This window comes from Pholcus phalangioides, unplaced genomic scaffold (assembly GCF_987345545.1).
Source record: "Pholcus phalangioides strain wild (caught in Gottingen) unplaced genomic scaffold, Ppha-v1.0 ptg000010l_1, whole genome shotgun sequence".
In the NCBI taxonomy this organism is placed as follows: Eukaryota; Metazoa; Arthropoda; class Arachnida; order Araneae; family Pholcidae; genus Pholcus; species Pholcus phalangioides.
In genome coordinates, this window is record NW_028301603.1 from 43,641,199 (window position 1) to 43,669,050 (window position 27,852).

The following is a 27,852-nucleotide window of genomic DNA, read 5'->3' on the forward strand; positions in this document are numbered from 1 at the left end:
GTGTGCTTTAGTGTGCAAAAAATCAGTTTGATTTATAAATCAAATGAATCTCGAAACTTCAATTTGATTTATAGATTTTGTTTTTTATAAACTTCAAGGGCATTCCTTGCCCTTTGAGTTATGGTATCCGACTGCCTTTCCATCCACTTTTCATGCGGACTCGGGTCCGGAAGAAGTTTTAACAATTGGTATATACACCGAGCCTTTCAGACGAGTCGAAATTCACTCGCACCTTCGAAGTGTTCATGCGGGTCCGGACGTCGCACAGTGGTGCGTTCTACGGAAAAACGTGATCAAAACTCTTTACTCGCTTTGAAATTCGTCGCATATTTTTGAAAACTCTTTGGAACAATAAATATTATGCTTTTTTAACTGCAGGGCGCAGATTAAAGGGATTTTAAGGATATGAAATGGATAAAAAAAATGTATTATGGCTATTGATAGAATTGCGATAAAAAAAGCATAGCATGGATTTGTTCATGATATCTCATCATATATGACATTTGAATTACAGTAACGTGTAAGAATATTGCTGAAATGCATTAAAAACTTATAAAAAGGCTCATAAAAAAATTGATTAAGAATTCAAAAAGTAAAAACAGGAAGAAAGCATAAAACGTAATTTAAACACAGAAATTTATAATAAAAAGTTCGTAATGAATGGGAAAAATGTTTCTGGGCTGGGTGTGAAACCTTATGGTCACAACGATATATCAATATGTATCATAATATGATTTGTTAATAACTAGCTGTAATACCCTGCGTTGCCCAGGTTTTCTCGACATACTGGGAGCACTGAAGTGGTGAAAAACCATTGTAAAGGATTAAACATGTCTGAGGTGCATTGTTAGGGAACCGCGGTGAACAAAGTAAGCATTCCGGAAGTCATTGTTGAGGCCCAAGAACCATTGTGACCCGACAATTTCGGCCATTTGACCTGTTTTGACGAACTTTTAGAGTAGCCTATCGTTCAAGTCGGGTCCTGTTTTCGTTTACGAGTATATGTAAAATTGTGGATTTGTAGAGACCACATATACATACACAGAAAATCAATTATATATATATTGATGAGAAATAGTCAAAACTAGTTTTGGATTATTGAAGACGTTTTGCGGCAATTTTAAATTTTTTCTTCGTTGTTTCCTTATGCTAAATGCATTTATGAATGGATCATAAAAAATTATTAATTGATGCATATCTTGATAATTTTTGCAAGAATTTTTTCGACTAAGTTTTTGATGTATTTGCTGTTTCCCTAATAAATCAGTTATTTTCCTTCTTTTTATTCTGTTATTCGTCCCATTAAATTCTGATGTGTGTTCGCCACCGATTATTTCTGTGTACAGTACTTCGCAAAAAATGTGAACGTTTGTTAAGGCCAGTCAAGTCTTGCAATTTATTCTTTTTGCGTTTTCTCTTACACCCTTCAAATTTTACTTAATTTAAAACTTCATTCTGCGTTCATTTCTTTAAGCGATTTGCTCAATTGCCATTGCTGCTTAAAATTTGAGCTATGATCCTTTATAAGTATTTCGTTAAAAATCTTATTTTTTTTTTTTTTTTTTAGTGAAGCACCTTGTGTTTGAAACTAAAAAAAGACAAAAAAAATCTGAGGCATGTTTTTCATTTTTCAGTGTTAAAGCTCAAATAATCTGCCATTTTTAAAGAAATTTTCTCAAATTCAAATCTACACTGCTCAAAACAATTAGGGGAGCAAGCAAAAAAGTGAAGAAAACCGTGCGAGACAGCCACGTATTGGCATACAATGGATAGTACACGCATATCAATGCGCAATACAGAAAAAAGACGTAAAAAAATTTGTAATTAAGCTTTAATTCTTTGAAAATATGGAAAAAACATGAAAAGATGATTTAGGGCAACAATTTGGTTACATGTAAACGATAAAAAAAAAAAAGTACTGTTTAGACAGGATGCATGAGTTTTAATAGGGCGTGTGGTCTCCTCGAACAGCTAAGACTGCTGCAAAACCTGTTTGCCATGGATGCGATGAGGTTATCGATCAGACTCTGGGCAATACTGTTCCACTCCTCAAGAAGTGCAATCTGCAAGTCTCGGACAGTAACTGGCGGCCTTGGTCGCGCAGCAATGCGTCGTCCATTGGATTCAGGTCAGGAGAGCACGCTGGCCATTCCATACGCTGTATTGTTTCAGCTTCAAGCATGTTCTCCACCAGACGAGCTCTATGCGGTCGGGCATTATCATCCTGGAAAACAAAGGAATCTCCAATGGCTCCAGCGTAAGGGATGACATGAGGTCGCAGTATCTCGTCTGTATACCTTCGGGCCGTCAAAGTGCCATTCCGAATGATATGCAGGTCCGTACGTCCGCCTATGCTGATTCCACCCCATACCATCCAACCAGCTCGTCTGTATTGTGACCTTTCACGAACGAATGTGGAGTTATTTCGAGTGCCCCTGTCCCTCCATACCAGAACACGTCGGGTGTCACACTCCAGACTGAATCGGGACTCGTCTGTAAACAGCACTTGGCTCCAATCATGTTGCTCCCAATCTCGATGATCAGCAGCCCATCTTCTTCGGGCCGCACGGTGGCGTGGGGTCAACGGAATGCAGACCATTGGCCTACGTGCATAGAGCCCTCCCTCATGAAGCCGATTACGTACTGTTTGGCTGGACACCCTTCATCTTGTTGCCAAGAGCAACCGTCTTTGCAGCTGCGTAGCATTCTCTGTTCTGTTTCGACGGGCTGTTAACCGTACATACCGGTCATCAGTTGCTGTAGTGGCGCATGGCCGACCTTGCCCTGGTCGACGTCTAACATTTCCTGTTTCTTGGAATCGATTCCACAGCCTTGCAACAACACTTCTGGCGACTCCAACAACGTCCGCGACACTACGTTGTGTTTGCCCGGATTCCAGTCTGCCTGTAACACGCCATGCCATGGATTCCGGTAAATCACGTTGTTGAGACATCCCCAAGTCACCTTGTCTCAAAAAAAAATACTGCGCAATCGAATTTCACAGTTACGGCAGTAAAACAGACGTTTCTGCAACATCCCGATTTCTGCCCTTATCTCCTTTTTGACGTCATGAACTTTGATTTGCATATGAAGTTTTCTTCTTCCGTTTCCTGCTAGGCTTTAAATTATGGATGATTCATTTTATGTTACTTATCGGTATACATCTTTGCGTAATTTTGTTAAAACCATGTGCTCCCCTAATTGTTTTGAGCAGTGTATTTCGCCTTTGTATAGGCAAGCCTCAGCTATGGCAGGTTGAAGAAAAGTCACTGAGGTCAGCGGAGTAGCAGATATTAACAGCTAATTTCACCTTTTCATAAACTAAACATGTCAAAGTATGTTGAGAAATGAATTTCAGGAGGTCACATCAGGTCATTTTTTTTTACCGCCACTGACAAAAATGAACTTTTCTAAAAAATGACTTGGTATTAACAGTAATTTATTTTTTAATAGAAATACCAAAAACGAAATTCCAAATGTATTTCTAAATAACAAGCACATTCGAAAGAAAAAACAGATAACTGCCTAAATTCCCCGGAGAGCTACGAAATCTCTGAACGAGAGCGGCTTTGTAAAAGGTTTAGATTGATGTGCGGTATACTGCTTGCTGCTACTTGAATCACCACATTGGAGCTCCTTCTGGGCGAAAACTAAGAGATGATGAACGAACATACGTCGAGAAGCCGGGGTTTATTCACTCTTCATCTGTGAAAAAATCAGGGTCGAAGGGCAAAACTTTTTTTTTTGGGGGGGGGGGGGTTGGCCACGATTTTCGCAAAATGCACCACTGTGCGTCGTCGCATGTGTCAAAACCTGCGGGTTCCGCATCCGCACATACAAGTTTTGACAATTGGGTTATTCGGAGCTATTCACACGATGCGGGTCGAATTCGTCCGCATCTTTGGCTACTTTTTAAAATGATTTTGCACGGAATTTTTTTTTAACTATTTTTGCCATGAATACCCTTAAAAACACCATATGATGTACCCACATACGTCTATCCCTCCGTTTCCTTCTGAGATGGAGATATAGCAACTTCAACTGCCTTTTGCCCATACTTTACAATTTTATACGATTAAACATGCCAGCAACGGGAGGTTTATTGTATAAAACTGTAAAGTAAATGTCATGTTTATGTCGAGTTTTAAGCAAAATTCATGTGATATTCTAAACACGATTGCGCAAAAAACGGAATGTTTTGTTATTTTCACAGTACATTCAGCTAGTAATGGTACAGGGTATAAACTAAAATTTAAAGGATTGTATGATATGCTCATGTGTGTGTGTTACTCAAATATATTAATGTACGTGTGAATTTTTTGAAATTTCGTCTATAAAACTAAAAAATAGTGTTTTATTGATGGATACAGTGTTTGTGTTAGACAAATATATGAGATAGACCTTAGATTTTGGTTTAAAACCTCAATACATAGCGGAATGTCGTGCTAAAATTCCGTAAATGATGCAATGATTAGATTTTTAGAAATCACGTTTTAACTCGAGTAAAATGTCAGAAATAACCTTCGTAAAACGCGTTTAAAGTTTACATTTGTGGATGTACGTAAAAGCGCAACCACTAATAGGGCCTCCTCACGCGGGGATACTGAAGTCTCGCGACTGAATAGGAGACTCGATATCCAAATGTTCCAACACTGCGATGCTGCACACGCGAGAATATTGGCGACGAAATTTCCTACGCGACGGAGTCACTGGCGACTTGGCGTGCAAGTCGATCGCCACATTTGCTGCGCGACCAGATATTAGTGCTTAACTCAATCTGGACCCAGTTATGATCAGTTGAATACTAATGTTGTTGATATTTTCGTCATTTGAGGTGTTACGATGATGGGCGACCCGCCGTTTAATTTAAAATTTGCTCCGGACGTAGGAAAACATCCGGAATCGTCAATGGAATTACAATTTGAAAGGGCACTCAAGCAAAGGCGTCACGGAAAAGGCATCCAGTGAAATTGCTAAAGAATCTCGGGTAAATACAATTACTTTATTCAAATCGATATCATTTTGTAAACACAGTGCGGTCTTAACGCATGGGCCCACCCGGGCGTTTCAAAAGAAAAGGGCGCTCACGAAAATTAGATGTGGCAAATTAGAAATAATTCCAGGAGTAAGCAAGTGAATTTGCCAGGTAGGGACCTCAGAAAAAAAAATACGTGGCCCGCGGTACACACCTCTAGGAATTTTCAAAATACGGTTTACTTTTACATGTATATTCTATAGGAATTTTTCTCGATGCAATCCCCATTTCCCCATTTCTGGAATGTTTGTAATTTAGGTCACACGCACGTCTGTGTGTGGGAGTACAGCGAAACCCCCCCCCCCCTTAACAGACAACCCTCTTTTACGGCTAAATAACAATTTCCCCTTGTATAATAGACGTATTCGTTTCAAAACCCTGATTAACGGTCACCTCTCTTTTACGGACAATTTCTCTTCGCCCCGCCGGTGACCTCCAAAGAGGAATTTTACTGCATTCGGGATGGAAATAATTCCACGAAACATGAACCAGTTATTTTTTGCCTCTCGGGACCGCAGCTTTCGCCGTTTCATCTCATGTGATGAAAGTCCCCCTCGACATTTTATTGCGAATTTTTTTTTTCCATTGAAACCACTCAAAACAAATGAAATTATAATTTTTGCCTATTTCTTTGTAACGATTATGATTTTTTTCTATCCCGGTTCGCAACATAAGGAGGAGCCGTTCATAATTCAGTTTCTCGGGCTTTGAAAAAATACGGTCATCCCCCCCCCCTCTTTTACCACCAAATAATAATTTCCCGTCGTATAATAAATGTATGCATTTCAAACCCCTGATTAACGGTCACCCCCTCCCCTCTCTTACGGCCGAATTATTTTTGTCCTGCCGGTGTGACCACAAAACATAGATCTTACTGTATTTTTTTTTAGTGGCATCATGTGAGGGAGAACGGGCAACTCGACTCTCAAGTTGAGGATACTCGAGTTCCATTTGAGTATCCCCGTGTGGGATGGGGGCGCCCTGAATGCAGGGCCGCAACTAAGGGTTGCCGGCGGGTTTGGTGCGCCGGACTAGAGGGAGCGCAAATTTCCCTCTTTAATCTATTCTTCAACATTATGAGGGGGCGCCAAAATGCATGCTTGCTCCGGCTGACCAAGCATCTAGTTGCGGCTCTGCCTAAATGATCTGCAAAGTTGCCGTGGATCGTTCAAGTGCTCTGAAACGGCACTGCGGTGATTTTTAAATATGCCGCTGGTCGTAACTCGAGTAATCTGGAAATGTGCCACGGGCCACTTAAGTGACCTGGAACTGCACCGTGGATCGTTTAAGTGATTTGTAGAGGTGCCGTGCTTCACTGGAAAGATATGGGAATGTGTCACGGGACACGCAAGTGATTTGAGAATGTGCCGCAGGTCACTCAACTGCCCTGCGATTTTTAGTTACATATGTCGTGGGCTGCGCTGCACAATTAGAGATTACTTGAGTGATCAGTAAATCACGGCAAGGAAGTGTCTTCCCCTGCGTACGCCACTGCCATTTTAAATACGTCTAATCTATATGAAAGTAAAATTTATAATACATAGTATTTCTTTCATGTAACATCAAGGAATAAATTCAATGAATTAACGCGACAGAGAGTTCAACTTGAACTTCTCTTCGGCCGTCGCCGCGATAACTTTGGCGATGGCCAGCGAGGACGTCGCAGCCGGCGACGGCGCGTTCCTGACGTGCAGCACCTTCTCCGACAGCCGGCTCCCGGAACCGCAGTCGAATATAAAGTCATCGACGAGTTGCCCGTCGTTGTCCAACGCCTGCGCCCTCACGCCGGTCGGTCCCCTCGAAACGTCCTCGACCCTCAGTTCGGGGACGTACGCCCGCAGGCTCTGGACGGTCGCTGCGAGGCTCGAACTCTCATACAACTGCCGCATCCCGTAGGACACGTTCTTCAAGAAGAGTCTCCAGAACCCCGGGTACGACACCATGTCCCACAGTTCCGCGACGTCGACGGACTTCGCGCTGTATCCTTCCCTGCACAGGGCCGGGACCGCGTTAGGTCCTAGCAGGACGACGCCGTCGACGCGCGGAGTGAAGTGCACTCCAAGAAACGGGAGTTTCGGATCGGGGACGGGATAGATGTTGGTCTGGATCGCGTACGGGCCGTTGTTCAGCTGTAGATACTCTCCCCGGATCGGGACTATCTTGGGAAGACTTGAGCAACCGGTGAGGACGGCGATTTTGTCGGAGTACAGTCCGGCGCAGGTGATGACGTACTTACTCTGGAGGCTTGTATTTTTGCCTTGGACCAAGACATTCGATGTAGAACCATCATTCTCGACCTCGGTGAGTCCCTCGACGTTGAAACCGAAATACACGGAAGCGGACATGTCCCGGCACTCTTCACCGAGGGATTTCGTCACCCGTGCCCAGTCGACGATGCCGGTCTCCGGTGACCAGATGGCTTCTAGACCGCGGCATCCCGGCTGGATGCGTCCGATCTCGCCCGGGTCAACGATGGACAGTCCTCGGACGCCGTTCCGTTCACCCCTCTCGTACAGGGCTCGGAGGTTCGGGAGCTCCTCCCTCTTGACGGCCACGATCAACTTACCGCATTTCTTGTAAGGTATGGATCTCTCGGAGCAGTACGCGTAAGCTAAGCGGGATCCTTCGACGCAGAGCTTGGCTTTGAGGGTTCCGGGCTGGTAGTATATCCCGCAGTGGATGACGCCGCTGTTGTGTCCACTCTGGTGGGCGGCGAAGGACTCCTCCTTTTCGACGAGAGCCAATCTCAGCGACGGGTGGCGTTTCAGCAGCTCTCTGGCTGTCGCTGTCCCTAAAATGCCTCCGCCGACAACTACGACGTCGAAAATCTGTCTGTGCATCGATGATCGAGGCTCCAACTGCTCGGACCTAACACCGATAATTCAGTGAAATCGCTTATCAGCCACTGGCCGAGGCTGAAATGCTTGAATTCAACACCTCTAGCTTAATAAAATCGCTTATCAACATCGCTCGCGAAAATTTGTAAATTTGGCCGGCTTTGACTGAACATCTGTGGTTGCTGGGAATTCCAGCAGACGACCGTTACTCTACTATCATATTTGTCAACATATCAAATAACTGACCATATTTTTTCACAAAATTTAGTAAATTAGGATTTAAAATATGGGACATTGCCAATCATTGAATGAAAACAAAGAAAGAAAATGTTCAAAACAGGAATATAATATATGAGTTGAGAAGATAACTAACCATTGATTTCAATGAAGAATAAAAAATTTAAGTTTAGAATACAGTAATGTTCGGGGAAATGCGGGATATATGGTCACATTATGTTTTACGCTTTCAACGCAGTATTCTTGAATATTTATTCTTTTTGAAATTTTCACAATCTATAAATTATATTGTCATAATTATGACGATAAATATGAATATTCATTTCACATATTTTCGTGGTTCTTTTCACATTTCTTCAAAAAATAATTTTGATTCACCGCAATTCGCAGTAGTATTTCATCTGCTACAATCACTGAGATATAACCTTATAGCTCAATGGCTACAATTCAGGATTTTTCGCTGTTTTTTTAGCAACAATTAGCAACTTTGCTTATCTTTGGCAATAATTTTCAGTATTTTGTTTCGGGGAAGTATGGTCAGCTTAGTCCTATGTTTCAGTATCGTCTGCATTAGGATAGATCGTATGATGCTATCACGTGACAAAATGAAAATAATAACAATGGTGGTGGTAGACGTCAGATTTTCAGCTCCCCACTTTGTTTTTGTGTGACAAATAATTGGTGGAGCCGTCAGCGCTGAAAATCTCAAGATCGACGAACGACCGATCTGTCAAACGATCACAATTTCCGATGGGGCAGTCAGTGGCAAAAGAATTCGATCTTGAAAACGTGAAAGATGAGTTTTTGAAAGAGGCTCACATCGTGGGAGGATTGGCCGTTTTGACTTATCCCCGGTTCTTGGAGATGCTCAAGGAACTCAATGCACTGTGAGTTTTGACAGTTAAATTTTTTTTTTACACCCCATTTGTAATGGCATATAGCTTACGGGCCATGGCTGTTGAGCCAACACCTCCTACAGATAGAAGGCCTCCGCACCTGCTTGTGAAGTCAGTAAGTAGCCCATTTCGCTCAGAATATTCAGAGAAAAAAATTCCCTGTGCTCGTGTCAGTCACATCGTTGTGCGGAAAAGAAATGATCGGGCTCAGAATTGGCGATTTCTATGCCCCACATCCAATCACTATGCAATATTTGTAAGCCAATCAAGAAAATTCGACGCCAAAATAAGAAGAAACGAAATAGGATGCAGTTTTGCAAACTTGCTAGGTAGTTTGGATGGCGTTTGTGATAACCCGTCCGGAGGCCTTCTATCTCTAGGATGTGCTGGTTGAGCCGAGACTGGGCACCTCAAGTTAAAGGCACACAGGGCAATGAGATCTGATAGGATGATTCCTATATTGATGATAGGTCAAGTCCAGGGCTGGCTTTGCAACGCCGTGGACCCTCGGGTGATCTGAGGCCCGCTACCAGATTTGAAGTATCGCCAATTTACGTACTTATTCTCGAAAATTTGTACTAGATTTCATGACAGAGTTTCCTATGCATCCAGACACCTGGGCAGTTGGCGAATACTACTACTTCACCGTACATGCATTTCAAACACATTCCTCTTCTGAATTTCTAAATTAATGTAAATTTACTATAGAGGGGAGCCGATAAAAGAAAGTCCTGGCCCCAGCTACTACTAAACTACACATGCGCTTCGTCCACATTCCTCCCCGGAACTTGCCTAAGGACCAGCTGCAAGATTAGGGCCGTGGGGGGAACCCATGGCAATGAGATCTGATTTGATGATTTTCGATAATGAGGGCTTGTACTTCGTCAGCTAGAAAGGTGCAGCAACAGGAGTTCATGATGCTGTGTGTTAAGATTTTCCTTCTTATCAGTATAATTTTGCTGTAAGTGCTTAATTCATATGAAGGATAGGTCCAGGTCCATATTTACAGCAGTGTGCACCCCAGTGAAAAATCGTACCCCAATCCAAATTGGAGTACCACCTAACAATTTGCATGTTTTTTTTTCTAGAAAATTGAATGTTGGATCTAATTGTTGTAGAGAATATTATGCACATAAGGCTTCACCTAAGTGAGAGTTGTAGGGGGGGGGGGCTTACCTTAGGAGTTATAGGAGTTTCTTAAACATATGGTCCAACAATTTAGTATTTTGATTGCTAGATACATTCTCATGTTACGCACAATAAAGGTATTGTTTCAAGTATCAGTGTTAGATAATTTAATAACAACAAAAATCAATGTTATATTTTTGGCATAAAAGAACTTTTCAGCACCTATATGTTATGAAAAGAGTACAGCAGATGGTTTGTACAGGTGCACTAAGAGTCGCCAAAAATCTTCAATCTCTGGATTATACAGCACCTGTTCTCAAATATCTTGTTCAAAATAATTCTGTAGACAGCAGAATATTATTTATTATTCAAGTATTTATTATTTGTATAACACTTGTAGCCACTTTAAACATTACATGCAATCAAAATCACGGGAATTTTCAAATTGAAAAGCAATATTTGAGGTTTTTGACAAAGATTTTTGATGTGACAGTTTAAACCACGGTTGAAACCGTCAAAAACCACCATGCATCAGAAACCTGCCAACCCTTCTTCAAGAGAATAATTCGAGAATATTCTCTGTTCCCTTCTCTCTTCCCGTCAAAAAGACTGGAATATTGAAGTTATTGTAGCTCACAATATTAAAGCTTGAAATAAAGGGAATGAAACCAACGTGGCTGAATTGCACAACTTTTAAAGAAATACGAGTAACACAGAATTTAAGTGTATGTTCATTGAAGAAAACAACGGTTCTGTATCTTCTTAGAATGAAGGTGAATATATAAGAATAGCTTCCTTTGTCAATCAACTTTGATTTAATTTTTCGTTTTGAACTTATTTCTGAAAATTTATCTCATTTTAAAATAGTTTTTTTTAAGGTTTCGAAACAGTTTTTTGTCTCAAATTAAATTTTTCATTTTTTTTCTTCATAATTGGTCGAGGAAAATGCCTAACTGCTTGAGAACGAAACAAAATTGATGAATTACAGTGAAATAAGCTGCTATTTTGAGCGATTGCAAAGTAAATTTTGGCAATTTTGAAAAACCCCCTTCTTAGTTGGTCATGAAATAAAACTATAGAACAAATTTGATGAATGCTACTTTTGAACCCTCTTATGAACCTCTTTCGAATCGAATTTCGAAAAAAAAAAACTTTCTTCATTATGAAATAAAACTTCTGTCCAAATTTAATGAATTTCAGCAGATTCGGTTCCACTTGATTTCTCTATGTTATATTTGAACTTTCTTATGATCCCTTAGAGATCGGATTTCTAAAAATCTCTTCTTAGTCGGTTTTTACGTCATGAATTAAACTACAGAACACATTTCACAAATGCCACCTTTGAACCCTTTTATGACCCCCTTAGGGGTCTAAAAAAACCTTTCTTAGTTATTTTTTACGTCATGCAACAAAACTTCTGACTGAACTTCTGAATACAGATTCAACGGTTTCTGGTCAGTCTGATTTCTCTGTTATCTTTGAATCACTTTTGGACTCCCTTAGGAGTTGAATTCGGAAAAACCCTTTCTTAGTGAGTCTTTACACTTTACATCATGAAATAATACTATTGGCCAAATTCAATATTTACAACTTAGTGGTTTCGGCTGGGCGATGATGAATCAGTCAGTCAGGACATGCTATTTCATATATATAGATAACCAGCTCTATTTCACTTAGTTAATTGAACACAGGTAATCAGTAGTGTAGATAAAATGAACCATAAAATTGCATGTTATCGGTTCTAGACTCTTTGCATGTTGCAGAAAAATTAATAATTGCAAATTATAATTAATATTTTGTTTTAATTATTGTGTAATAAATTAATGTTTAAAAATAAAAGTAAGTTTCTCACCATGTTATATACCTATTCTGTGTTCAAAACATTATTCAAAAGCATTCATTTAGGTTTGTGACTGTTCTTGAGTTTTTGTGATTCCCACGTTTCAAACCAGTTTTTGCCAGTCTGATTTGGACATCAAAAAACTCAACCCTGACCAATACCATAAAATATTGTGCTGTCCACATGTTTAGATTTCAGTAAAAAAAAATAAAGTTACTTTAAGTTTGCACTCTGTCTTGTCTCGACAAGTAAAGAATGGCGTGACCATCTGAAGAAAAAATGTCAATTTCGACAGAATTTGATAAAAATGTTGAATGTATCAAACAAACTTCTATCAAGCAATTTTATCATGCATCTTGACTTTATTGTTAAGTTTATGTTGTTTTTCAATTGTTGTTAGAAATAAGTTGTAACTGCAACCCACGAAAGTGAGCAGCTTTTAAAAATTTGTCGTTTCGAGTATTTATGCCCCAATTTAACGATTTCCTTGATTTAATGAATAAAGTTGTCAATTTCTCGTAATTCATTAAATTGGAAGAACATTCATGAAACATTGGTTTGAGTAGCTTTATCATTTTGGGGCATGTTTTGATTCCATTATTTGATCATTTTCTTTTTTTCTTTCTCGGCACAAGAAATGCAGGCATTAAATTACTATCGTGTTAATCCTATGCAGTCTGGTATTTCCAGTGAAAAAAGAATTTTTCACTTCCAGGCAATAAGTTATATTTAGAATATTGTATGTGGCTTTTTATCATTTTGAGACGCACTTTAGTTGATGCAAAATTCATATTACGTGATACTTGTGTGTTTTGGGGATTGAATCAGTGCCAAATCTCAATTTGTTTGGCAGCATTGGTGTGAGAAATTTGGTGCTAAAGTGCAAAACACCACATTTCAACTGTTCCAATGGTATATGCTTTGGAATTAATGGCCATGAATCTTACACGAATCTGAACAGAAAGATATTCGAACATATTTTGACTGGTGTGTTGCATAGCCTTCTTTATCAGACAGTCCTCCCATCCAATACTAGGTGTAAAGTATTGACGGGAATTTGCAGGACGATTGATGTTGGTGTTTGTTGTTTTTGGCGCAATCCCAAATGAGCCAGTTTGATTTTGGTAGAGGAGGAAAGTACATGTAGTAAGATTCAAATGGAAACCATTTATATCGAGCTAAATCATAGTATGGGTAGTTCTACTTGCTTGCAATAACCTGTCCCATGCGCTTTACTCAATATATAGATAGTGATGAAATTGTGTCTGTTGCGGAAAAGTTTTTGGCTGCTTGACCATATAGCTTAAAATTTGTTTATTAATTAGGAAAAGTATAGTTTCATGACTTATATTTCATTTATTTATTTTTTAACAGATTTCTCTCAAACAAAGATGCCAACAAGAAGACTCTGGTTTTTGTGAAAAAGGGTGGCAGCGATTCTACTATATTCTGGAAGGCTACTGTTCGGATAGTCTGTGTCAGGGTATGTGTACCATATTGGTATTACAGTTGAACCCCTTGATAGCGAACCGAAGTTTGTCCATTGTTTGGATATTTAACAAATTACATTGAAGCCCTGTTCTCGTGGGCTTCAAAAGTGTCTGTTATTAGATGTTTTGCTGTAATAATAATAACAGTGTAAATCATTAAAAACTGTTTCCTTGATATGCTGGGCTGAGAAAATGCTGCCTATCTCTGTCGTTTCACCTGTGGAGGGGGTCATTTGCTGCAGTTAAGAGACAACAACAAATGTTTCCATTTCAGCACCTCAATGCCACAGTGCGTAAACTAAGAAAGGTGGGGTCGTGTCTCCAGTAGTGTCGATGCTTGCCCAGTATGCAAGACTACCTGAGTTCAAGTTCCGGAGACCAGATGACTTTCCTTTCCGAGTTCACCTCAGCATAAAATCCAGAAAATATGTTATTTCCCCCCCCCCTCCCCAAAAATGATGTTACATGCATAATATTACTTGTTTGCCACTGTGCTAAATTATGTCAGTTTCATTTGTGTGAGGGGAAAAAAATGAAATTTTCCAAAAAGTCTGTATCTTGGGGCTTGAGGGTTAATCGATGCCATCTGGCGTTTGAATAGATGTTTTCTAATTTGCTTACTTCAGCTATTTTATTTACGAAATTTTTTTTTTCTGTATGTGGTCACAGATTCAGGAAGGCAGCGATGACGTTGAAGAATGCAAGTTTCTTAATCTAAAGCAATTCATCCAGATTTATAACGTCATTATGTACCATTTGAAACCGATGATGGAAAGCAAGGACAAATCGATGGGCAATGAGGGAGATGAAGCCGAGACTTCTTGCAAGGTGCCCTGTCGACAACTCCAGAGAAATCCTCTGTCGATGTCTATGATCTTGAACAAGTAAGACACTTTGATGTTGTCTATGCTCTTGAATAAACATGGGTTAGATACATAGAGTTGAAGAAGTGACATTCCCTCCCCCCAACATCAAACATGTACGCGGATCTCTTGATATATATGCATGTATTGCAGGGCTGGACAGGTGCCAGGTCACAAAAAAATTGGTACGGCGACTAAAAAATTGATATTGGCACCTAAAATTTTCTTTGTGTAGTTACTAAATTACAGGCTGAAAGGAGCATAAAATATTTGGAATTCATAGCAGCATATTTGCCAACATGAAAGAGGGTCGCTATGCTTGAAAAACATTGCTTTGGACTTTTTTCTTCGGGTAAAAATTTTTCTGGCACCTAGATTTTTTTGTGGTTTGTCCAGCCCCTGATGTATATGTATTGACACACACATCATCATCATGCACCCTCATACCTTCCAAGTCTATCTCAGCTTAGGTTTCGTTAAATCGTCAATGCCACCAAATGAGTTCAGGGGGTGAACTATCTCTGCGGTCCTTAGCCGAAAAAAAGTAGTTAAGCCCCGATTTGTCCTTAGATGGCCAGTAGTTCGACTTTTCGATACTATCTCTAAGCTAAGGACTTTTTTTTAGTAGTTACTTAGGACCGCTGCTAAGGACTGCCTAGCACTAGTCCTAAAGCAGCAAGAAAAGTAGTTCACGGCGGCCATCTTGGAAAAGAGGAAATTTTGCCTCTGGCCGCGAGCTCTCGCTGTGATATTTAGCGATGAAATATGCTGTTTTTTTTCGAATTGAAAATTTTTTTACGATAATAATGACAGATAAAACTTGGATTATATCTTCGGTGTCATCAAAGTTGAAGTGATTCATCGTTATATCCTCCAAAACCTGCTGTAGTATACATACGTGTATGTTGACATCGGCGATCGAAGCCACGACGAAGTGCTAGCATGTTCATTACTGAGGTAAGAATTATTTTATTGCTATCGAACTATATAAGAAAAGTGTTAGAGATATTATTAATATTTTTTTGCTCAGTAAATGCGTTATTTAAAAATATAAATGGACATAATGTTACGCAATCAATAGGGCAGTGGGTCCCACTTGGTAATGCTGGAAAAATATCAAATAGCCCATGTATATTTTGGGTTGTATTGAAAATATTTACATGGCGAATGAAAGATGAATCTTCTATTACGATAATATCAGATTAAAATTTTACATTCTATGTTTTTTGCTACATTAATTTTTTTTAATGAAAAATTATGTCTAAATGAATTGAGCACATGCGTAAATAAATAATAACAAATACAATTCATTGATAATAAATTATAGCACCTAAATGGCAAAAATTTTAATTAATTTTTTTGTGATGAGTAATGGTGAAATTGAAATAAAGCATGGTAAAAATTGGCAGTAATGTTAAATATTAAATTTTGTAAAACTCATGCACTAAATTTAGTGTAAAGGATTAAAATATAGATTTGATATTTTGAACTGTTCAAATGAACAATATTGTAATACTTAGTGAAAGTTCAATTTTCAGAAAAAAATCATATGCTACTACTTTAAAAATTGCACTCTGTAACTCGCTCTGAGATTAATATTTAATAAGGAATCATTATATTGTTTTGTTGATATAAAAAATGAAGTTCGTACAATAGGACTAAAAAACAAAGTTTTAATTTCACGCACAGTTTTTAGTGTTGAGGTATATATATATTATAATGAAAGGAAGCAGATTAGTGTTTGAAACATATTACTACTTCAGTATTTGGGTTATGGCCTTGCTGTGTGTGTTCAAATTGAATTTTTTGCCAAAAATTGTTTTTGATTTTGTGTGTATGGGTAACAACAGAAAAAAAATTTCCATGTCGAATACTTAAGAACTTTAAAATATAACATTTTGAGATGTTGTGGAACTGAAACTTTTAACATTTAAACTTTTAACAAGCATTTATTTTTTAACGATGTTGTTAGTAAACAGCTGATATATATATATATATTGTATATACATTTGTGAGACTTTTCTAACTCTTGAAAAATTTTGTTTCCCAGGAAATTGGCTGTAGGTAGCTACGAAGTTATGTGAAGGTTTTCAAAGTTATCAAACAATTATACCAGAGCAAACAAAGGTAATTTTAATTCTTTGTATTTGACTTTGAGCAACAGTTTCCATTATTATTTTCATGTAAAATAAAATATTTCCATGCATGATTTAATGACATAAATTTTAACATTGTGTCGCTTCATTTTCACTGATTTCATTTGTATCAACAACCCTAGTGGAACAAATACAGTCGAACCCCCGATTTAATGCCACCATCCCACCCAAATAATTTTGGCGTTATATCAGATCGCAGACATAATAGCGTTTCGGAGAGGCTGTATTACATAAATTCACACGTTTATTAAGAAATGTATTTCAGTGTCTCATTTATGTTGCATGATGAATAAAATAACCTATTTTATACACATTCAATTTTAAGTTGAGAAAATTCATAAAAATTGTAAACTGTAAAATCACTTGAATATTTCTCAATATAAAACTTAACAGAAACATACTACCCTCTGAAATTATTGTAATTTCAGCGACACATTTTATATGTGCAAAAACAAAATAAGCAAGGGGGAAAGGTGGCATTGTTTTTAGTCCATACCATATTGGTTTCTCTCGAGAAATATCTTGCTATGAGTAATTATCTTTATAATAATTTTTTCAGATACTATTGAAAGAACAACTCTTTTGGACATAATTGAATTGAGCAAATTAAGATAGATTTCTTAATGGCTACCTGTACCACTCAAAATTTGACCAGTGCAAGTAAAAACATGTATACTGTTGAAAAACCTGTCTTGGCTATATAAATGAGAGGGAGGGCATTAAAAAAAACCTTTAGAAGCTTTGCTAACTGAAAAGCAATATTAATTCTTTGAAAAACGTGTTATATTTACTGATGAGCAAATTTTGTGAATGGAAATATTAAAACAATATGTTTGACGACAAATAATATTATACTTTTTAACTAGTAAGACCATACAACACTGCAAAATTTCTATGTTAATTTAAATAGGGTCCACAAGAGGTTGCTAAGGATGTGTTTTAGAGCGAAGCTGAAAGTAAAGTGAAAATTTGAAGTTAGCTGCGTGCCAATAGGTTTTTTCACTTCATCTGTCTGACCAATATTTTAGGGTAGAACCATGGCTCGAAAAATTGAAAAACATTTTAGGTGCCGGCCAAATTTCTCGGCAGCCAAGCATATTTTTAGGAGAAATAATCCAAAGTAAAAACAAATTATATTCAACTTTTTTAGCACTTGGTGATGATCTTCACATATCGGAAGATGCAGACATAAACTCCAAATATTTTGTGATCTGCATAGAAAATTTTAGGTGTCAGTATGATTTTCTTTTTTTCAATGTTGGCTCCTAAGATTTGTGAAGCCCTAGGTAAAAAGATCTAGACATGAACAAGTGCATCTGTGTGCAATGCCAGGCCTCCCTTGTAAAACACAGTTGATGCATTTTGGATCCTACTGTGATAAAATGGTGGCGAGTCAACAAAGTGCTATTGTGCACGAATTATCTCTACTTATGCAAATAAAGACTGTTATAATTTGAAATCAAATATACAGTACATTTAAAGATTGATAAGCATAATAAAGTTGTTTTTTTCTTCCTCTTTCTAATTTCAGGTAAATCAACATTTGAAGATGCAAATGAAAATTAATGAATCTCAAAAAATTATATTCTTGAAGGATGCGATTTCTAAGAAAAGTACAACAAATAAATTGTGATTATGATAACTTTCTATGAATATATGTTTGAAATAAAATGTTTTTGTATGACAAATCATGTGTGCAAGTTGTTATTCAATTCATGTTTCTATTAATCAACTTCAATCAATCATTCATCTTCTAATCAACTGAAATGAAATATACGATCAAATGAAAGTTATCAGGTGAAGTTATTTGTTGGAAGCTAAATATGAAACAGATAAATTGATGAAAGATCTTTAATATAGAAGTATATATCTTTTAAATATTGAAGTATTCACTTGCATTAACAGGTAAGTGCTCATTCATAGAGAATCATGTTCTGATAATATTTTTTAATACTGAGGAGAAACCCATAGTTTAAAATACAGAACTACAATACGCAGCAAGGCAGTTAATTCTTTTAATTATAAATTATCAATAATTTATTATTTTAATTGCTCCAGAAAGAATTTGCAATTCGTTGTTTCAATGAATTTAAAAGGAATAAAAATGGATAATAAAAAATCATTTAACAAATTGGTTTTTAAAAAAAAGTAGCACTCAATATTAAAAACAGTATTCAGCTGGGGCCTCAAGTACGGCTCCCGAGGTGAATAGGGGGCCCAAAAATCTATAATTATTTTGCATAATTACCCTTTCAAGAAGAGCCCCCCCCCCCAAAAAAAAAAGGGAAAGTCTGCCCCGAAAAGGCACATTACGGCCATAGGCTCAACTAGTGCCGGTAACCTTAATTTAAAATCTTACATTTGGTTGTAAGAATTTTTTTTCAAATTTTGATTTCATCAGTATGCGACCCGCTTATATGCAGCTGGGGTCCCATATACTCGCTTCTTCAAGCATCCAAAAGTGGGGTCCATGAGCTCGGACAAGAAAAATACTTTGACTATTATTATATACTGAATCTTATTCTAAAAAAAAAGTCCCAAGATGAAAAATGCAACGTCCTCATACGGTTACAAAATAATTAAACTAGCCAGCGATATTAGAGAAAAAAAAATTGCAAAACACGGGTGACAAAAAAATGTATGGCGAGTCCTTCGGAAAAAAAAAGTTTGTTTACAACATGTTTGTTTGTAAACATGAAATCGCTGCCACAACCCACTGCGGAAAAACGATTGTTAAATAATTAGTAGTAGTTGTAGGCTTCAAACGGCATCCCGATTGGTTAGAGATCTGTTACTCTCGAAACCAAAAATTTTCTCCCCCTCTAACTACTGTTTCACGTCACGTGACCTTAAGGACTGGTAGTACATAGTACCTCTTAACTACTAGTAGTTGAAGCGGTCCTTAGCTTCAGTCCTCCGACCGGTAGCTCATTAGGACTAGTAGTTACTAAGGACTGCAGAGATAGTTCACCCCCAGGATAAGTCACCAAATTTTCTTTTGAGTATGTGGTAGACACCCTGTAAGTGCATTTTCTGGTGGGTCTATTCTTAATACTAATACAGTAGAATCTTGCTAATCCGACACACAACAGATCAGGTTTATGTCACATTAACGAAATCGCTGGATCACTGGAAGGCAGTAATACTTTCAGTATCAACAATCATCAAAGCTTTTTGTCAAACCAGTTATTAATCAGGTGGAAAGCTTTTCCAAAAACATTCAATAATACAACTTATTATGAGTCCGTGAACGTTGCCCTGGATCACTGTATGGACGAAGTCCTAATTCACTATCAAACACATCGCTTGAGAGATCAATCAGAATGTGTCACGACATTCAGATTAGAAACCAACGGAATCATCCATGAAGGATCAACATTCAGCTTTCAGGCAATCAAGAAGAAACAATTCCTGGATTGGAGTCCAATGGAACTGTGCATAAGATATTGAATATCAACTTTCAGATAATCAGAAAGAAGCAACATCTGGATTGGAGTCTCATGGAATCATGCACGAGAGATCAAGGATCGCCAGGTCATGGCAAGGGGATGAGACTAAGAACACCTTTCAGTAGACCTTTCCCGGGAGTATCAGACAGCTTTGACTGACAATCATGAAGAACAGCATCTGGCATGATGCCAAAACACAGAGGCTAGGATATTCAGTCCCGAAAGAATCAGATGAGTCAGACTACTCAGTTCATTGTGGAGGAAATGTTGTATAGAGCGATGATCCTGTATTTATATACAGTTCTACATATCGACTGTGCAAACTGAGATATGACATACATGTGTGTCCCCCCCCCCCCCATTGACGTCAGAGTTCCAGCACAAAAAGACTATGCGAAAATCGATTAATTTTAGATTAGTCACTGATTTCAAAACTACTTTCAATCTTCATATTGTTGCTTGTTTCCTTTAGAAAATTTAGGAACTATCTGGGGGGGGGGGGGGGGTTTGCTCCCAAATAGTACTGGGGAGAGGGAAATGCTTCCCGAACTACAAAACTGATGTTCATGGTGGAGACAATATATTTTGAGCTTTACTCTTAAAACTCCAATCAAACTCCGTTTTAAACTGAAACCCTCCCCAGTTTTCATCGACTCGACTTGTGTTTCGCTATCCAAAAAAAAAAATTAGATGAAATTATTGATTCAGGCATATTTAAATATGGTCACTTATCTAAAATGTTATGAAGAGGAACATCATTCAACACATCTAATCGGTTTCATCGAGTAAATAAAGTTAATTTACATACATTTAATGAAAATTTAAATTGGATTGATCGAGTTGATTAACTCAACTGAAATTTTTAACTGCGATTAACAATAAATTAATCAGACCAGTTATATTTAACACTAAAGTTTTGGCATTTCCAAACAAGACTTGAGTAAATACTGTATCGTTGTAAAGAGATTAATCGTTATATTGAGTATCGTTGTAGCGAGGTTTCACTGCATTGGGATATCACTGTATGTGTTTATTTCAAGGGTTCTGACCAAAGTTTTTCTGATGTTTTTATTTCCTTGTGAAGTTATTGCTGCGCTGAGATTGTTGAACTCTTTTCAGATTTGAAATATGTTCTTGATTTATATGTATTTACTTATTTTCTTAAAATCCAAAGGATTAACGGGGAAGAATTGGACACAGATCTGGAAGAATGTTGCATCTGCATGGAAAGGAAGCCAGAAATTACCTTGCCTTGCGCTCACAGCTATTGCCTGTTTTGCATAGAGCAGTGGTATGTTAAGTTTTGTTCACATGCAGTGCTTGACAAATCACCCTGGTCGCAATGTCGACCAAAATCATTTGCACATTGACACCTGAAATGTTATATATATATATGATTAATTAAATTGGAGTTTGAGGACAATGTAAAAATATTTTGAAGATTATGACAATGATCCTTTTCCAGGTTAGACATGCCAAGTACCCGGAAAATAAGGGATAAAATCTCTTGAAGAAATATGATTGGCTCTTAAAAAAATCCATCTGGCGTCTGAATTATTTTTCGATTTGTCAAGCCCTTTTCATATAGGTCATTTGGTTGGAAAAAAAAACATTATGCCAGGAGCCCCAGTTGCATTCCCAAATTCTTATTTTTATCCCAGTTATCAGACAGCGAAAAGAATAGACATGGAAATCGATTTTCCACAATAAGGCAGTTATTGACATCACACGAATATCGAATATTATTATGCAATTAAAACTAGTCATCCTCAGTCAAACATAATTCAAATTAAGAATTAGTTTTCTGTAACAGTAAATTACATTATTTCGGAGTAAATTGCAGAAGAGGTCAAAGATCTCTCTGATCTGTGGTGTAGTTTGTCATCTGCTGACATCACCTTACTTTGGAAATTCAAGCCGCTAGACTATTTAGGTAATACGACACAATCACTTTGGTAGAGACAGAATCATCTTATCCCGATGTCACAAAGTTGCCAGTTGATTTGGAAGTGCTAGGCGAAGCTCTATGGATGACGCATGAGAAGCGTCAATGTAGTGCTAGCAGATTTCTCCAAACATCAATGGGGGTAGAGAGAGATGTGGCAAAGGCAAAACATATCGTACAACTAAGTATGAGGTTAGTACTGAATGAACAATTTAGAACGAAGAAATGCAATCATGCTTTTTTTTACTATCAGTATTTATAAACAACAGGAATATGTTTATTGAGAAATCGAATTTTCTGGACGTTGTCCTAAAATGGATATTTGGAAAGAATAGTGATTGGTTTCCTCTAGGAATCAAACCTAGGTCCCTTTGCGTACTGGGCAAGTGCCCTAACCAGTACACCAGAGACCCACGTTTTAATTCCTTATAACATGCATCATCAGTGTGAAGTGCTGAGTGGAGGCATTGCAGCCTCCCTAAACTAAAGTAATGTTTGCCGCAGGTGGCATTTTGTATTACAAGATGTTTTTACAGCCTGAAATATATTGAGAAATTGAATTTTCTGGATGTTATGCGGAAAAAAATAATTGGAAAGAAAAGTGGTTTGTCTCTTCTCTGGTTTAATGCCGGGGAAGACAAATCACTTTTCTTTCTAAATATTTATTTTGGCATAACATCCTGAAAATTCAATTTCTCATAATATTTCGGGCCGTAAAAACATCTTTTAAGGAATAGGTTTGTTTTCGGCCTAATTAATTGGACCACACACATCTGCCATCATGAGACGGAAAAAACTACATCTCTTTTAATTTGCATAATCATACACAATGATGAATTATCAAGCATCAATATTTCATAATGGCAACAAAAAAATAACACTGTCTGGTAAAATAGCCAGGTTTCCCCTAATATGTCAACAAATTCTATTGTGTGATGAACAGAACAATACATCTGCATCAACTGAAGTCGCAATCCTTCCGCTAACAAAACAAAGTATTTATATTATTCACATTCTCAACATAAAAGTTACAAAATACAATTCACCAACAACAATGAAAACTCGAGCTGATATTTTACCTGGTGAAAGACTAATGTAAAACTATTAAGTATAATTAAGAGAGAATTTTGATCTCTCATAAAATTTAAGATGCAGGTTAGATGATTGCAAAAGAAGAAAATCCAGTGGTCTATGTTACACTATGTGAATGAAAGTAACTTGAAATGTTTGTGAGTTTATCTCGAAGCTGTCATTTACTTGTTATATATATACACACACACTGTCATTTTCTTTCCAGGAATGTGTCTAACAAAACATGTCCTGTTTGTCGAGAAGATTTAGAAAATACAGATGATTCATGGGTCCTTCCCGAGATTCCAGAAACTTCAGAAGTCTCTAGAGAGATGGAAAAAGTTTTGAACGTCCTCATGCAGAAATGTTCAAGAGAAGGATCCTCGTAATCCGGTCATCGCCATACATATCATTGTAATATCTCTCTTCGCGAATGTATCTGCAGAATGGAAGCGATGATGCCAACATGAGTGCGTAAAAATTCATGTTTATCTATTTGCCAAATGTTACAGGGTCAGATCAATGATAATATTTATTTAAGAATTTGGGCCCTGATTTGTTGTCATTCTATATAATATGCCCATGTCATATACATCGAAGAAAATCATGTTATTGAAACCATCAGAAATTTCTATCCATAGAATAGCATAATAGGAGAGAGAGCTCTATGCATGTTTATGTTTAAATGGTCAATATTCTATGCACTGAGTAAATTCTCCCAGTAGCTATAGCGATCATTAGTAGGCATTTATATGTGTGTGTAGTTTTATTTATCAGGAAACTTTGTTTCAAATCTCTATAGAGGATTTTTATTCATTAAAACCTGAATCGAAGTAATCGGCAAGTCCACTTGATATTTGATAGATTCTTTGTATAAGTGGGAGGTGTGTGCATCTTCCAAATCTAGTACTACGTAGTGGTTTGAGTCTTACTATAAACAAGGTTACACTTGGGTAGGTGCAGAGGGTGTGATCACGCTGGGCCGCAAAATTTCAGGGGTCGTAAAAATATTCTGGCTCCCAAAAGTTAAGCATGTGGTGTAAAAATAATATTAAAAAAATCGGAAAGTAAAGCTTTTTGAGTAACACCAAATTGCAAATGCATTAAAGAAAGCAAGGATTGTGTACAAAGACGAAAACAATATTTAATTTTGATAAATTATATGGTAATGTGTGTGTGTTACATTTTGATCATTAACAAATCAATGTTTAACACTAGAGTGACGAACAGGGTCTGTGTGATCCTACGTGTTTTTTCTGCTCCCTTATCTCAAGTGAGAATGAACAAAACACTTACAGATTTCTAGACTTTTTTGAATTATCATGTTCTTATTGTATACTAAAGCTTTTTTCATAGACGTTCTTAACAACAGAGATGGAAACTGTAGTATACCTAGAAAGATGGAAGGGGTTCACACTGACCCTCCCATTCATTTTAGAACATATTTACCTTAGAACACTACCAGTATTATGTGGCAGTTGACTTTTGTACGATCAATTCTTCTCATAATCTCTTTGTTAACCTAATACTCGAGACTTGATTACTTTCATTCTTATTTGCAGATGTCGGTCAGCAGGTGTCTGAGCTTTTGTTATCTGGTATTTTTGTCATTTTGTCTGATGAGGTGTTTGTTTTGGGAAGTAAAAGTATTCACCTGCTTATGATTGCTGTAAAAATGGCAACAAAACGCAGATTCAATGAAGAAAAAATTTTCTAGAAGTTGGCAAAGATTGTTTGAGAAAAATTAGTGTTGTTGACAATGAGAATTTAGAGAAGGGTGAAAACTACTTTCAGGCAAACCATTTTCAGTGCTCCCACTTGTTCTGCTTTTCTTACTTTTGGTAAAATGTCCTACTTTCTCAGTTTTGTCCTACTAAATTCTACCAACAAAATTTGTGTAATTGACTTTAATTGAGGAGAGAGTCATTGATATGTTTGCAAATATTATAAATGTTGTAGATTGTAATTAATGACACCGCCAAAGCAGAAATTGTATTGTTTTTAAGGTTATTTGGGGAGGGGGGGGTGTAAGTAGACCATTTTGTTTATTAATTTTTCATTTGCTTAGTTTGAGGGTTTAACAAGTAGAGTATTCATTAAAAACTTTTCTCTGGATGGAAGAAATAATCTTGTATTTACTACTTCATGGTCTTGGACAGTAACTAACATTCAATAATTCAAAATTATGATGCACATTTTGTATATAGGTGAAACAACAGTTTTCATTACAAAGCAGTTGGATAAATAAGCCTATTCTAGGTTTGTAGCATTCATTTCTACAAACCTAGAATAGTCTTCTGTGTATATTTAGGGCATGCAGGGGCATAAACAGTATGTACAATGATCCACAAAGAGCTAAAAATGAAAGTGCTTCATTTATCATAAACGATTACACTGGCATTGAACAGCGTAATGTAAACAAATTCCTTTAAAGAAGAATGGGCAGTAAAACCATCTGGTTCACCTTGACTTATTTACATTGTATTTTGTAATTTATACATTTTGCACTGTGCTTTTGGAAGTGGTCTCAAAAAAAGCATCATTCGTAAAAAATTTACATGTCTTCGTAATTTGCTGTGTTCATTGTCAAAGAGATTTGACAGACTGGACTGTGGAAGACTCCAGTAAAGAATGTAATACATATTGTGAGGAGAAACAGAAAAAAAAACATATCTGTGGTTGTGCTGGTACACTGTTTTGGTCAAAAATTGTTTTTGTAAACAAGTTCTTTCTGTCATTTTGCTTTGGTTCAAGTCAATTTTATAGGATACTGAAATAGTGCTTTAAAAAAAAAGTTTTTTAATTAAGAAAGAAACATTTTTTAGGGATTTTTGTTTATTATGCTATGAATATGTTGTCTGGGGATGGTACCCTTCCCCGTTCTACTTTTTAATCATACCTTCCCTATTTTTTCTGATTTTTTTGAGTGGAAGTTATGCATTTGTAAAGCATGCAACAGCATTGACGATGAATGTGTGAATAAGAATCAAATTATACCTCCAATGATGCCTCGGCTGGTGCAAAATGAAATGCTACTGGAAACGATAAATGTAAACCACATTGAAATCACAAAAAAGAGCTTAAAACTAGACTCAAACTTTAACTCATTTCCATAAATATAACAGATTTCAATAATATCCAATCTATCGGCTGCGAAAAAACTGCTGCTGATAAAAGTGTATGAAATATCACTGGACCTTCCCCGTCAATAGGATGTCAAGGATTTTAAAATATTTTATGAGAAACTCATTTCTTACAAATACTGATTTCACATCACTAGAATTATAGGATTTTTTTTTTTCAAATCAAAATTGACAAGCTTAGCTGAATCTTTTCGGAAAAATCATTGTCAGATGCTTCCAACTGCCAAAAAGATAAATCAAGATCACACACTTACTGATCCTATGCAAAACCAGAAACTATGTAATACTAGAATCCTTTTGGGGGGAAAATCTTCCAGTCCCAGGTTCCCTCCACACTGCACACATCAAGAGAGGTCATTTCCACAGAATGGTTCAAAAACTAAATACAAATGTCAATATTTTTTTTTCCACCCTTAATTCTCTGTTATAACTCTATTCTGTTGTAAAAAGTATTATACCTCGCTTTAAAATTATAAAATATTCAAAAATTTCCGGAAAGAGCTATGGGGTGACACAGACCCCTACCACTTTCTAGGTATTGTCCCCAACCGGTCTTTCTAGTGTTAAAGGGCAAAAACCAACTAGCAAAACTTACATTGATAAGATATATGTGAGCACCCTGGATATTCACACAAACTTTACAGTAATGGCCCATTCTTTCAATTAGGTGATTCATTGTGAGATGCTAGCAATTGGGTCATTCCTCCATTAGGGCAGTTTCCAACTTTCTTAGAGTGGGTGAAGGAGGTGACACATACAGCATCCCAAATGTTTTAAATGGGATTTAAGGTCGGAAACTTACGCTAGCCACCATTAAGAAAAGCCCCCATACAAGAAATGTGTTATATCAGGTACCCTCATTGTTGACAAGTGCCTCACTCTCCAGGTACTCGTCAAAGATGTTTACTCAATGGGGGGGGGGGGGGGAATGGGCATTATCATCTATAAGAAGGAAATTAGGACAAACTGCTGCAGCATACAGTCTCATAATGGAGTCTAAGAAGTTATCTCAATGCTGTGCATCCGTCACAGAACTGCTTTAAAGATGTGCAGCTCAGTGCTGTATCCCATTGAAATTCCTGCCCACGTCATGACACTGCCACCTCTGAATGCATGATGTTTGATGCTGTTCTTGGCATATTATGTATTCCTCGTTTCCCCCTTCCAGACAGCAAGTCTAGACTCACCCATGAACAGAACCTTGCAACTACCTAAGACAGTCATGAGCAGCGTGAGCAAAAACTTTAGAAAAGGGCTGAAGGAGAAAGTAAGACTTAATTCTGCAAAGAGCAAACAGGTTATAGAATTCCAGAAATGAGCAGGTGGTGGGGGTGAGCAAAAACTAAGAAACGAACAGGGTGAATAGAAATTTAAAAAGGGCAAAAATTTACAAAATTGAAGGAAGAGAAAAGAAATTCAGAAGAAGGCAAAAAATTATCAAAAAATGGTAATTATTTGAAATGAGATTTCAACATCTTTTCATATTTTAGTGGCGAAATCTAATCCTAAAAACATGAACATAACACAGTATATCTCAAGATAACATAAAATAAATGGATAAAGGATAGTGTAATAATCCCAAGTTACAATTGCAAACGCAGTGGAGGAAAATAGCCATCTTTGTGTATTTTCTCCTTAGCTCCAGCATCCTTGTAAGCAGTGATTTATTCGACTAAGCAGTGCAGATAGGCCTCATGACATATAACAACGGACAGATCAGGTTGAATGGTAAGGTTCTGCAGTGATCTGTAGGCACTATATT

At 37.3% G+C, this 27,852-nt stretch overlaps 2 protein-coding genes and 1 long non-coding RNA gene across 4 annotated transcripts; 2 read left to right on the forward strand and 1 right to left on the reverse strand.

The window, feature by feature from the left end:
- Nucleotides 1-3,804: 3,804 nt before the first annotated feature.
- On the reverse strand, nt 3,805-8,008 carry L2HGDH (L-2-hydroxyglutarate dehydrogenase). Its single transcript, XM_089238489.1, has one exon. The coding sequence runs from the start codon at nt 7,873-7,875 to the stop codon at nt 6,619-6,621; it is 1,257 nt and encodes a 418-aa protein (XP_089094615.1). The 5' UTR covers nt 7,876-8,008; the 3' UTR covers nt 3,805-6,618.
- A 695-nt stretch (nt 8,009-8,703) lies between these two features.
- On the forward strand, nt 8,704-27,011 carry LOC149081550 (RING finger protein 141-like). 2 transcript variants are annotated; one of them, XR_016193468.1, is made up of 6 exons: nt 8,704-8,996; nt 13,348-13,456; nt 14,133-14,347; nt 21,106-21,222; nt 23,174-23,417; nt 24,510-27,011. XR_016193468.1 is itself a non-coding variant. In XM_089238490.1 (5 exons), exons 1-5 carry the CDS (start codon nt 8,860-8,862, stop codon nt 23,334-23,336), a joined length of 741 nt encoding a protein of 246 aa, XP_089094616.1. In that variant the 5' UTR covers nt 8,704-8,859; the 3' UTR covers nt 23,337-27,011. The 2 variants fall into 2 exon arrangements, 1 of the variants encoding a protein (XP_089094616.1); XM_089238490.1 differs by having other exon boundaries at nt 23,174-27,011.
- Nucleotides 14,357-18,584, forward strand: LOC149081551 (uncharacterized). The gene is made up of 3 exons (XR_016193469.1): nt 14,357-15,283; nt 16,377-16,453; nt 18,014-18,584. It is a non-coding gene; the product is annotated as an uncharacterized LOC149081551 (long non-coding RNA).
- Nucleotides 27,012-27,852: the final 841 nt, after the last annotated feature.